Genomic DNA, 14,018 nt, shown 5'->3' with positions numbered 1-14,018 from the left:
GACCCTGGTAGGCTGTAGTCCATAGGGTCGCGAAGATGACTGAGAAACTTCACTTTCATGCATTGGAGAAGGAAATGGCAACCCACTCCAGTGTTTTTGCCTGGAGAATCCCAGGGACGGGGAGCCTGGTGGGCTACCGTCTATGGGGTCGCACAGAGTTGGACACAACTGAAGCAACTTAGCAGCAGCAGCAGTGACCTGGGTCTGTATCTTGTGACCCCATGGACTGTATCCTGCCAGGCTCTGTCCATGGGATTCTCCAGGCAAGAATACTAGAGTGGGTTGCCATTTCCTTCTCCAAGGGATTTTCCTGACCCAGGGATTGAAGCCTGGTTTCCTTCACTGAAGGCTGATTCTTTACCAACTCAGCTACCAGGGAAGCAGGTATAATGGGACCTTTTTCTAATTAATAACGTGCTTTTGTATAATAAACAGGCTTCCCTCATAGCTCACTGGGTAAAAATCTGCCTGCAATGCAGGAGACCCAGGTTCCACCCTGGGTTGGGAAGATCCCCTGGAGAAGGAAATGGCAACCCACTCCAGTACTCTTGCCTGGAGAATCCCATGGACAGGAGCTTGGCAAGATACAGTCCATGGGGGTTACCGCAGGCAGACATGACTTAGCAATGAAACAACCACCACGATAAACTAACATAAAAGAGTTCCTGAATTCGTTGCCTCATTTGTGAAATAACACCTCAGTTTGTATGAGGAGCAGAGGAGTTCGTATAAGGCCATTTGTAAAGCATCTCTATAAAGGGGAAGCTGGGGAAGTAATCACTTTAACAATAATTGGAGAAAATGACTGTTCATGTTTTGCTATATCCTATTATATTAGCCACAAAGCTCCTCCATCCATGGGATTCTCCAAGCAAGAATACTGGAGTGGGTTGCCATTTCCTTCAGGGGATCTTCCTGACCCAGGGATCGAACCCAGGTCTCCCACATTGCAGCCAGACGCTTTAACCTCTGCACCACCAGGGGGAACCCTCATATACACAAAATTAACCAAAGGGAAAAAGTATGGTAATATGTGTCCACTTACTGTTTTGATGGATTTTTAAATTTATCAGGAGGAGGTATATTAGCTGGGGAATTGGGTAGGGAGGGGAGAAGTGATTTAAGTGGATATACTGAAAGTCAGGAGGTAAGTTCTGGTTCTCGATCTGCCACTAAATGAATTAGGAAATATGCCAACATTGCCGAGCTTCAACTTCAGTTGCTCAGTCATGTCTGACTCTGCGACCCCATGAATCGTAGCATGCCAGGCCTCTGTGTCCATCACCAACTCCTGGAGTTTAACCAAACTCTTGTCCATCAATGATCCAGCCATCTCATTATCCTCTATCATCCCCTTCTCCCGCCCCCAGTCCCTCCCAGCATCAGGGTCTTTTCCAGAGTCAACTCTTCACATGAGGTGGCCTAAGTACTGGAGTTTCAGCTTCAACATCAGTCCCTCCAATGAACACCAGGACTGATCTCCTTTAGGATGGACTGGTTGGATCTCCTTGCAGTCCAAGGGACTCTCAAGAGTCTTCTACAACACAATTCAAAAGCATCAATTCTGTGCTCAGCCTTCTTTACAGTCCAACTCTCATATGACTACTGGAAAAACCATAGCCTTGACTAGACGGACCTTTGTAGGCAAAGTAATGTCTCTGGTTTCGAATATGCTATCTACATTGGTCATAACTTTTCTTCCAAGGAGTAAGCATCTTTTTATTTCATGGCTGCAATCACCATCTGCAGTGATTTTGGAGCCCAAAAAAATAAAGTCTGACACTGTTTCCACTGTTTCCGCATCTATTTCCCATGAAGTGATGGGACCAGATGCCATGATCTTCGTTTTCTGAATGTTGAGCTTTCAGCCAACTTTTTCACTCTCGTCTTTCACTTTCATCAAGAGGCTTTTTAGTTCCTGTTCACTTTCTACCATAAGGGTGGTGTCAACTTACTGTTCTGTAAAATGCGAGTTGGAAGTAGATGCTGTCTGAACTGATCCGTTCAGGGTTCAGGCTTTTCAAAGGAACTGGGTTTGGGAAATGTACATAACAACGTGGGAGCAGAGAACCTTGTTCTTAAAAGCAGCACGGGGAGTTGGGACCGACTGCGCTCACAGCCGCATTCAGTCATCCCGCTTCTCTTCAATCTCTGATTCCTCTTGCATAGTTCCCTCCTAGACGTCCCTCACCTCGGGACCATGCAAGCAACTACCCCCACATCCCTGTGAGGCTACCCCGTAGGATGGGGACAATAGGGTTTGTGTCCCCTACTGTGACGCCGACGTGATGTTTAATTCCACGTCACAATGTGCCGGGGAGCCTCCACCTAGGACACTCCGCTTCTGCCAGAAAAGCCCTCGGAGGCTGCGGAGGTCTGGATGGCGCACCTTTGCGCGTGTCCTCTGCGGCTGGAGAAGGGGTTCATTCTGGATGGGGTGGCAGTGAGCACCATGGCCCGCTCCTACGAGCACCTGAGGCCCAAGCTCTGGTCGGCGATTCCGCCCTACAATGCGCAGCAGGACTACCACTCCCGCCGGTACTTCCGGAGCCGCGTGGTTCCGCCCATCCTGCGGAAGACTGATCAGGTACCCGAGCCCCGCGTAGGACCCGGCTATCTGCGCCCAGAGAGCTTGGCCCAGGTGGCGGGCTGACTTCCCAGATCTGGGCGTCTCATGCCAGCGCCCTCACCACCACGGAGGCTGCCCGATTTGCACCCTCTCAGCTTTCTGGATGAAACTCCAGAATTGCTGGAGGCAGGAGACAGGTGTTGAGCGCGAACTTTCTGAGCTCACCTTCCATGCCTGAATTTGAGAATGATCTCATTTCAGATCTCTGCGAGCCTCTGCCAAAGAAATCGGGTTCGTTGTCCTTTTGGGTGTCACGGATTCACCCTTTGGGGTGATCTCACGCCGCAAATTCTCAAAGCCCGACCCTCCGAGGCCCACTAGGCGAGGTGCCCTCGGTCCGGTGACGTAATGCGACCTTCTTTGAACAGACTGGAGGGAAACCTCCGAACTTACCCAGCCCTCGCTTCTGCTTAGTTGCACACCCCCCTTAGGGGGATCAAAGATTCTGAGGCTATTACAGGCTGACGGCTCCAATTTTTTTCAACCCTTTTGCTTCTAGTATTTGTGACTATTAATACATATCCGTAATACATATCAGAATGCGGGTTATTCTGTGAACATATCTTGGAGTTTCAGTGGTCCCAGGTGATTGTGTGTGCGCATGTGCGTTCGTTCAGTGCAGGCACACGGACCCACATCGGTGTGTGCTCTATTTGGGTGCGTTCGCTGGCTACTCATGTAATATTTATAACACAAGGAAACAGAATCTGGGTGAAAAATCCAGAACTCAAAAGTTCGGAAAATAATACGATGTACATACTTTTGAGACTATGTTCCATTTTGTAAGTTTTCTTTAATCGTCACAGCCACCGTTTGTGGTAGGTATTATTTTCATTTAAGTGAAGATCGTGTTTACTGAAATTTGCCAGACCCTTTATTTGAGGCCAGTTTATGTCTCACTTCAACCTCAAAGTACTGTCAAGGAAAATGAGCTCCAAAAAAGCTGTGTCTTTGACCTAAGGTCTTGTTAGGAGCAGAACTGGAATTAGAACCAGTCTTTCCTGATAGTTCAGACAGTAAAGAATCTGCCTGTGATGTGGGAGACCTGGGTTCAATCCCTGGCTTGGGAAGACCCCTGGAGAAGGGAATGGCTACCCCTCTCCAGTGTTCTTGCTTGGAGAATTTCATGGATAGAGGAGTCTGGCAGGCTACAGACTATGGGGTCCCAAAGAGTTGGATAGGACTGAGCGACTAACACTTTCTCTGGCATTAGACACTGAGCCTGTAACTACCAAACTACAATGCATCTCGCTGAAAGGCAATAGTTCACCAAGTATATTTAATCTGTCTGGCCCTTTTACCCCTGGGCTCTGACGTCTCCGTCCCGCAACGAGACAGGAGGCAGGGGTTGGACTGCGCTTTTTTCGGCATCATGGCTGACAGTCTTCTGCCTTTTCTCTCTCACTTTCAGGATCACGGCGGTACAGGAAGGGATGGCTGGATAGTGGATTATTTCCACATCTTCGGGCAAGGACAGAGATACCTCAACAGGAGAAACTGGGCAGGGGCAGGCAAGTGCCACCTCCCTTTGCAATCTCATCATGATCTCACCTGGGAAGAGTGGTGCGCCTTCCACAGTGAGAGAAACTGGGTGCTAAAGAGACCCGGAAGGGAAAGAGACCCAGCGACTGACTGCATCCTCCCGTTTCCTTCTCATGCATGAGCAGATGGTGTTACAGTGCTCCCTGAGAGTTAGTTATTGAGCACCCACTGTATGTCAGGTGCTTTTTACCCTCAGAATATCCTCAGTTACAGCCGGGGAAATTGAGTTTTAGAGAGTTAAAATGATTTGTTAAGAAGGGTTGGAGTTCCCTGGAGGCTCAGTGGTAAAGAATCTGCCTGCCAGTACAGGAGACATGGGTTCAGTCCCTGCTTTGGGAAGATCCTCTGGAGGAGGAAATGGCAACCCACTCCAGTATTTTTGCCTGGGAAATCCCATGGACAGAGGAGCCTGGCAGGCGCTAGTCTATGGGGTCGTAAGAGTCAGACATGACTTAGCAGCTACACCACCACCATCACCAAGAAGGGCTGAGCTGAGATTGAAATTACACTGTTTCCAAGGAAAGCCTGTGTTCTCATTGCTCCCGGAGCAGACTGTGTCCTGCTCACTCTCCAGGCCCAATTTAGCAGCAGTAGGAAAAGGGAGCATTGAGAGCTGTTTTTCTAGAGCTGTTTTTCTGGCAGGGTAAGCCCTCCTCCTACCCCACCTAGTCACATGATCCCTCGCACCATTGGCCAAATTGAGCTCATCTGTTTTCTCTAGATGGGTCAGATACAAGGGTCAAAATCTTCTCAGTTCTCCAGGGTGCAAGGCAAGTTCAGCCATGCCCAGAACTTTCTGGCCCTTCTTCTCCCAGCACATATCATTCATGCTCCCTCTGCATGCTACCCCTAGTATGAGGACTGGTTTCCAGGATGCCCTCTGTCTCCTCCACCTCATCCACCCTTGGCTCTTCAGGACTCAGGGTTCAGAAGGGGCATGGGAGCACAGTGGCTATACCTGAGTGAGCCTCCTATACCAGCCCAGTGGGAGTAGGGAAAACAAGAAAGGGCTGAATACAGGCTCAGGCCTCTCTCTCTGTCCCCCAAGGGCATTCTCTCCAGCAAGTGACCGGGCATGACCACTATAATACCAATCTGAAAGCAACCCAGGGGTTCAGTGGTCGGTTTGGCTATCGCCGGAACACCCCAGCCCTTCGCCACTGCCCATCTGTCTTTGGAGAGATCACCCGGTTCCCTCTCTTTTAACAGCAGCTCTTCTCCTCATGCTCCTCCACCTGAACTTCTAAGACAGAAGTGTATAAGAACTCTCAGTGTTATTTTATATTAAAACTTCTGTGTAAGTGCCTCAGTGTGCTGTTTCATCACTGAGACTGGGGGAGGGGGAAAGCTAGTTTCTCCACCCTCAGCTTCTCTACCCTGTGGAGGAGGTGGGAGGGGAAAGGGTGTCTCAGGCTGTGCCCTTAAACTCCATGTAAATAGAGTGCCAGACTTGAAAGAAGAAGCCTCTGCTCTCCCCTGTAAAAGGAGGAAGCACACTACTTAAGCCCTCAGAAACTCTTCTCCAGGCATCAGGAGGACCCAGATCAGAAGCTACCTACTGTTTCCATCAAGAACAGAGTAGGCAACGTGGCCACAGGGATTGTTGGTTGTCCTGAGAAGTTCCTGATTTTTCTGGATCCTCCCAATCAAAAGAATTGATGTCTTCCTCCTCCTTCCCACGAGGCAGGGGATGAACAGGGTGATATCTGGAGCTGAGGATCATGACACAGTAATATGGTGTTTGTGGAAGCTTTCTCTGCTAATGCTATATCAATTTCCTTTTCAGCTGGTTTCCAGTGTGTCAGTTTTCAAGTGCCCCCACCCCTTTTATTGGTGGCCAAGAAAAAAGCCAAAGCAGATTCCAGATACAAAGGGAGTGGAGCTTTAGAATTACAAAGCTTGCAGGAATTCTACAGTGGGTGGAAATTGTTTGTATTGAGTCACCATAAGTAGACAAGGAAGACACCTCTAATAGGCCCTGGGGGTATAGCTCAGGGGTAGAGCATTTGACTGCAGATCAAGAGGTCCCCGGTTCAAATCCGGGTGCCCCCTTCCTTCTTTATCATTTTACTTCCGTGAAATACTTCACTCCCAGCCCCAGGATGACTAGAATAGGAAAACGAGAACTCCCAAGGGATTCTTGTCCAGATAAACTAGTTACTCTCATATTCCAAACAATGAGGATAAATCCCTGGAGGATTCCACTGGTCTTCAGTTAAGACAAAGTCCCTGAGGAAATTCTTAGATCTGAGAGCTGTGATTACAATTTATCGATATGATGTGTGACAGAATAAAGATAAAGATGTTGGTATAACATATATAGTTGAGCCTTACTACACACAAGGCTGCGGTGAATTAAAGGATGAAAGAGATATCCCACGTCCGAGGTAAGAGAAACCCAAGTAAGACAGTAGGTGTTGCAAGAGGACATCAGAGGGCAGACACACTGAAACATAATCGCAGAAAACTAGTCAATCTGATCACACTAGGACCACAGCCTTGTCTAACTCAATGAAACTAAGCCATGCCCGTGGGGCCACCCAAGATGGGCGAGTCATGGTGGAGAGGTCTGACAGAATGTGGTCCACTGGAGAAGGTAATGGCAAACCATTTCAGTATTCTTGCCTTGAGAACCCCATGAACAGTATGAAAAGGTAAAATGATAGGATACTGAAAGAGGAACTCCCCAGGTCAGTAGGTACCCAATATGCTACTGGAGATCAGTGGAGAAATAACTCCAGAAAGAATGAAGGGATGGAGCCAAAGGAAAAACAATACCCAGTTGTGGATGTGACTGGTGATACAAGTAAGGTCTGATGCTGTAAAGAGCAATATTGCATAGGAACCTGGAATGTCAGGTCCATAAGGTGAACGTGAAGTCCCTCAGTCATGTCCGACTCTTCAGGACCCCGTGGACCGTAATGTACTAGGCTTCTCTGTCAATGGGATTCTCCAGGCAAGTGGATTGCCGTTTCCTTCTCCAGGCGATCTTCCCAACCCAGGGATTGAACCCAGGTCTCCTGCATTGGAAGCAGATGCTTTAACCTCTGAGCCACCAGGGAAGCCCATGAATCAAAGCAAATTGGAAGTGGTCGAACAGGAGATGGCAAGGGTAAATGTTGACATTCTAGGAATCAGTGAACTAAAATGGACTGGAATGCGTGAATTTAACTCAGATGACCAGTATATCTACTACTGCGGGCAGGAATCCCTTAGAAGAAATGGAGTAGCCATCATGGTCAACAAAAGAGTCTGAAATGCAGTACTTAGATGCAATCTCAAAAATGACAGAATGATCTCTGTTAGTTTCCAAGGCAAACCATTCAGTATCACAGTAATCCAAGTCTATGCCCCAACCAGTAATGCTGAAGAAGCTGAAGGCGAACGGTTCTATGAAGACCTATAAGACGTTTTAGAACTAACACTCATAAAAGATGTCCTTTTCATTATAGGGGACTGGAATGCAAAAGTAGGAAGTCAAGAAACACCTGGAGTAACAGGCAAATTTGGCCTTGGAATGCGGAATGAAGCAGGGCAAAGACTAATAGAGTTTTGCCACGAAAATGCACTGGTCATAGCAAACACCCTCTTCCAACAACACAAGAGAAGACTCTACACATGGACATCACCAGATGGTCAACACCGAAATCAGACTGATTATATTATTGCAGCCAAAGATATATTGATTATATCTTTGCAGCCAAAGATGGAGAAGCTCTATACAGTCAACAAAAACAAGACCAGGAGCTAACTGTGGCTCAGATCATGAACTCCTTATTGCCAAATTCAGACTTAAATTGAAGAAAGTATGGGAAAACCACTAGACCATTCAGGTATGACCTAAATCAAATCCCTTATGATTATACAGTGGAAGTGAGAAATAGATTTAAGGACCTAGATCTGATAGATAGAGTGCCTGATGAACTATGGAATGAGGTTCATGACATTGTACAGGAGACAGGGATCAAGACCATCCCCATGGAAAAGAAATGCAAAAAAGCAAAATGGCTGTCTGAGGAGGCCTTACAAATAGCTGTGAAAAGAAGAGAAGCGAAAAACAAAGGAAAAAAGGAAAAATATAAGCATTTCAATGCAGAGTTCCAAAGAATAGCAAGAAGAGATAAGAAACCCTTCCTCAGCAATCAATGCAAAGAAATAGAGGAAAACAACAGAATGGGAAAGACTAAAGATCTCTTCAAGAAAATTAGAGATACCAACGGAACATTTCATGCAAAGATGGGCTCAATAAAGGACAGAAATGGTATGGACCTAACAGAAGCAGAAGATATTAAGAAGAGGTGGCAGGAATACACAGAAGAACTGTACAAAAAAGATCTTCACGACCCAGATAATCATGATGGTGTGATCACTCACCTAGAGCCAGACATCCTGGAATGTGAAGTCAAGTGGGCCTTAGGAAGCATGACTATGAACAAAGCTAGTGGAGGTGATGGAATTCCAGTAGAGCTATTTCAAATCTCGAAAGATGATGCTGTGAAAGTGCTGCACTCAATATTCCAGCAAATTTGGAAAACTCAGCAGTGGCCACAGGACTGGAAAAGGTCAGTTTTCATTCCAATTCCAAAGAAAGGCAATGCCAAAGAATGCTCAAACTACCACACAATTGCACTCATCTCACACACTAGTAAAGTAATGCTCAAAATTCTCCAAGCCAGGCTTCAGCCATACATGAATTGTGAACTTCCAGATGTTCAAGCTGGTTTTAGAAAAGTCAGAGGAACCAGAGATCAAATTGCCAGCATCTGCTGGATCATGGAAAAAGCAAGAGAGTTCCAGAAAAACATCTATTTCTGCTTTATTGACTATGCCAAAGCCTTGACTGTGTGGATCACAATAAACTGTGGAAAATTCAGAAAGAGATGGGAATACCAGACCATCTGACATGCCTCTTGAGAAACCTATATGCAGGTCAGGAAGCAACAGTTAGAACTGGATATGGAACAACAGACTGGTTCCAAATAGGAAAAGGAGTACGTCAAGGCTGTATATTGTCACCCTGCTTATTTAACTTATATGCAGAGTACATCACGAGAAATGCTGGGCTGGAAGAAGCACAAGCTGGAATCAAGATTGCTGGGAGAAATATCAATAATCTCAGATATGCAGATGACACCACCCTTATGGCAGAAAGCGAAGAGGAACTAAAAAGCTTCTTGATGAAAGTGAAAGAGGAGAGTGAAAATGTTGGCTTAAAGCTCAACATTCAGAAAATGAAGATCATGGCATCCAGTCCCATCACTTCATGGGAAATAGATGGAGAAACTGTGGAAACAGTGTCAGACTTTATTTTTGGGGGGCTCCAAAATCACTGCAGATGGTGATTGCAGCCATGAAATTAAAAGACACTCCTTGGAAGAAAAGTTATGACCAACCTAGATAGCATATTCAAAAGCAGAGACATTACTTCGCCGTCTAGTCAAGGGTATGGTTTTTCCTGTGGTCATGTATGGGTGTGAGAGTTGCACTGTGAAGAAAGCTGAGCGCTGAAGAATTGATGCTTTTGAACTGTGGTGTTGTCTTGAGAGTCCCTTGGACTGCAAGGAGATCAGTCCTGGGTGTTCTTTGGAAGGAATGATGCTAAAGCTGAAACTCCAGTACTTTGGCCACCTCATGGGAAGAGTTGACTCATTGGAAAAGACTCTGATGTTGGGAGGGATTGGAGGCAGGAGGAGAAGGGGACGACTGAGGATGAGATGGCTGGATGGCATCCCCGACTCAATGGACATGGGTTTGGGTGGACTCTGGGAGTTGGTGATGGACAGGGAGGCCTGGCGTGCTGCGATTTATGGGGTCGCAAAGAGTCTGACACGACTGAGCGAGTGAACGTAACTGAACTGAAGTATTCTTCTTCTCCAAAAAGAGTCTATTTTTCCCTCAAAGTCCTTTCTACTGCTGTTTCTTTTGGTTTGGGATTCTTGTGTTGACAGCATTCACCAATTAACTCTGTAGGATAAAGGCCATTGGAAACTCTGTGTTCTTGGGTAGGGCTTGCTGACTGGTGAACTTCCTTGTGAGAAACCCAATGCTGAGCAGCTTTTTCATTTGGGAACTTCCAAACGTCTGTATCTGTGGATCACTATCCCCTACATTCCTCAGGTCATTTAGTTTCTTCATAGAAAAATTCTGAGATCTCCAGCCTAGAATAAACACATTGATGCTATCATTTTGGGAGTAGGACAGGGAGGAGGAAGGGAATTAGTGATCCTGTTTTTTAATAAGCAGACTTTCAGTTAATCCCCACTGCAGATTCTGAAAGCCCTTGGCCATCCAACTGGAACCAGAGGAGTCTCTTAGGTTCAGTCTCTTCAACAAATCTTTCACCTCTGGGACTGGAAATATAGAGATTAAAAATCTCAACTGCTCCTTATACAGACTTTCACCAAAATTCTCTATTTGCAGCCCACCTGGTGGTGCCAAGTTCCTGGTTTTCCCAGGGTTCCTCAACTATCAGTTCTCTTCTCTGTTCCTCTCCACAGTTCTCTCTCTTGGAACCCGCGTTCCGTTTTCTGCCTGTATGGATTTGACTACTCTAGTGCCTCATACAAGTGGAATCAAACAGTATTTGTCTTTTGTGTCTGACTTATTTCACTTAGCATAAAGTGAGGATTCAAGATTCCTCCACGTTGTAGCAGGGGTCATAATGTTAGGGGAAACACGGACTGAAACCATCTACCCTGGTCAGGCACCATAGTAACCATTTGCATGAGCTATTCTACAACAGGAGATTTTGGTAAGGAACACAAAATTAACAAGCCACCACCAGCTGAAAAAATTTGGGAAAGGTCAAAAGGAGATGCCACATGTCCTACCAACCTCCCAGAACCCTCCTTGTTGGAATCTGTCTTGGCTGAGCAATGTGTGTGCCACCAGGATGGAAGGACCCTGAGTCAGAATGATTGGCCAGAGACAACCTGGAAACTTATCCCCTCGTCATAAACCTGAGACTGAGAGCCGCACGGCAGAGAAGTCTTCCTGGGTCCCCTTACCCTCCTGCTCTCTGCCTGGGCATCCCATCCCAGTAAAGCCTCCTGCTTTGTCAGCAAGTGTGCCTCTGTGGACAGTTCATTTCTGAGTCACTTTTGAGACTAGAAGGGGTCCTCCTTCCTGCAACAAGAATTTCATTTCTTTCAAGATGGTGATTGCAGCCATGAAATTAAAAGACGCTTACTCCTTGGAAGAAAAGTTATGACCAACCTAGATAGCATATTAAACAGCAGAGACATTACTTTGACATCAAAGGTCCATCTAGTCAAGGCTATGGTTTTTCCAGTGGTCGTGTATGGATGTGAGAGTTGGACTGTGAAGAAGGCTGAGCGCCGAAGAATTGATGCTTTTGAACTCTGGTGTTGGAGAAGACTCTTGAGAGTCCCTTGGACTGCAAAGAGATCCAACCAGTCCATTCTGAAGGAGATCAGCCCTGGGATTTCTTTGGAAAGAATGATGCTAAAGCTGAAACTCCAGTACTTTGGCCACCTCATGCGAAGAGTTGACTCATTGGAAAAGACTCTGACGCTGGGAGGGATTGGGGGCAGGAGGAGAAGGGGACGACCGAGGATGAGATGGCTGGATGGCATCACCGACTTGATGGACGTGAGTTTGAGTGAAATCCGGAGTTGGTGATGGACAGGGAGGCCTGGCGTGGTGCAATTCATGGGGTCGCAAAGAATCGGACACAACTGAGCGACTGAACTGAACTGAAGGCTAAATTTATATATACATATATATGCATATATACATATATATACATGGAGAAGGCAATGGCACCCCACTCCAGTACTCTTGCCTGGAAAATCCCAAGGATGGAGGAGCCTGGTAGGCTGCAGTCCATGGGGTCACTAAGAGTCAGGCACAACTGAGCAACTTCACTTTCACTTTTCACTTTCATGCATTGGAGAAGGAAATGGCAACCCACTCCAGTGTTCTTGCCTGGAGAATCCCAGGGATGCGGGAGCCTGGTGGGCTGCCGTCTATGGGGTCGCACAGAGTCGGACACGACTGAAGTGACTTAGCAGTAGCAGCATATATACATATGCATATACACAAATTTATATATACATATATAATATTATATATATTATATACAATAATATATAATAATATATACAATACAAACTATATCAATATATAATAATATTTTATATTATTATATATTATAATAATTTGTTTAATATTATAATATATAATAATATATTATATATTGGGGCTTATTATATATTTTATGCATAATAATTATTATACACACTATATACATACATACATTACATTATATTACATTGTAATATACATATTACATTACATAATATATAATAATAATATATAAGATTAAATATATATTCAGAGGTGGAATTGCTGGGTCATATGATGATAATTCTATATAGATAATTTTTTGAGGAACTGCCATATATCCAGAGATATTTTTGAATTATTTATACCTAATGGGCTTCTCTGGTGGCTCAGAGGTTAAAGCGTCTGCCTCCAATGCGGGAGACCTGGGTTCGATCCCTGGGTTGGGAAGATCCCCTGGAGAAGGAAATGGCAATCCACTCCAGTATTCTTGCCTGGAGAATCCCATGGAAGGAGAAGCCTGGTAGGTTACGGTCCATGGGGTCGCAAAGAGTCGGACACGACTGAGCGACTTCACCTTCACCTTCACCTTCAGTGGGACCCAGGACTTCACACTTGTTTCTTTATCTTACAGGTCTTTATCTTACAGGCCATTAATATATATATTATTATATATTATATATATAATTAATATGTTATATATGTTAAATAATATTAAAATATTTATATGAATATATAAAAATATATAAATTACTGCTTCCCAGGTGGCTCAGTGGTAAAGAACCTGCCTGTCAGTGCAGGAGACGCAGGAGACATGAGTTCTATCCTTGGGTCAGGAAGGTCCCCTGGAGGAGGAAATGGCAACCCACAACAGTATTCTTGCCTGGAAATGCTATGGACAGAGGAGCCTAGTGGGCTACAGTCCATGGGGTTGCAGAGTTGGATGAGACTGAGCGCACACACACAGGCACACACACACACACACACACACACACACACACACACACACACACATGATATGGTACAAGGGCTTCCCTGGTAGCTCAAATGGTAGTCTGCCTGCAATATACACAATTCATATGTATGTGTGTATTTATATTTTGTATATATATTTTTTGTTTATCTGTCCATCAGTGGACACTTGTATTGTGTTGCTTTCAGCTATTGGCTACTGTGTATAATACTACTATGAACAGTATGAACAGAATATACAAATATTTGTTTGAGTGCCTACATTAGTTTCTTTGGAGTATATACACAGAGGTGGAATTGCTGGGTCATATGATAATTCTATATATAATTTTTTGAGGAACTGCCATATACCCAGAGATATTTTTGAACTATTTATGCCTAGTGGGACCCAGGCCTCCATACTTGTCTCTTTATCTTACAGGTCATTTTAATATGCTTTCAAAATGTAGTGTACTGCCAGAGTCAACACTTAGGTTTCAGCTTCCTCTTCTCTGCTAAATCATAGCCCCCACCATCACCAGTTTCCATGTTCAAAAACTGACCCAGCTCTTCTCTTCCCTTTTCAGTTCTCTTTTTTCCATGTCAAGTTATATATGGTATTGTTTTGGCAGAGTTTTGGGAGGGAATGAAGCTAAATACACATGTTCCATGTTTGTTTCTCGATGATAAATTCTTTTTTTGGAGAGGGTGCTGTGCTGCATGGCAAGTGGGATCTTAGTTCTCTAACCAGGGATTGAACTCAAGCCGCCTGCAGCAGAAGCATGGAGTCTTAACCACTGGACCATCAGGG

General features: G+C 45.2%; 1 protein-coding gene and 1 non-coding gene across 2 annotated transcripts; both read left to right on the top strand.

The window, feature by feature from the left end:
- The first annotated feature begins 2,380 nt into the window (after positions 1–2,380).
- On the top strand, positions 2,381–5,377 carry SPMAP1 (sperm microtubule associated protein 1). Its single transcript, XM_068975821.1, has 3 exons — positions 2,381–2,587; positions 4,041–4,140; positions 5,220–5,377. The coding sequence occupies exons 1-3, from the start codon at positions 2,381–2,383 to the stop codon at positions 5,375–5,377; spliced, it is 465 nt and encodes a 154-aa protein (XP_068831922.1).
- Positions 5,378–6,151: 774 nt separating this feature from the next.
- On the top strand, positions 6,152–6,223 carry TRNAC-GCA (transfer RNA cysteine (anticodon GCA)). The gene has a single exon. It is a non-coding gene; the product is annotated as a tRNA-Cys (tRNA).
- Positions 6,224–14,018: the final 7,795 nt, after the last annotated feature.

The sequence above is a fragment of the Capricornis sumatraensis genome, chromosome 8 (genome assembly GCF_032405125.1).
Source record: "Capricornis sumatraensis isolate serow.1 chromosome 8, serow.2, whole genome shotgun sequence".
NCBI classification, from domain to species: Eukaryota; Metazoa; Chordata; class Mammalia; order Artiodactyla; family Bovidae; genus Capricornis; species Capricornis sumatraensis.
The sequence above is the reverse complement of the archived record's forward strand: the minus strand, read 5'-3'. Positions and strand labels throughout refer to the sequence as shown.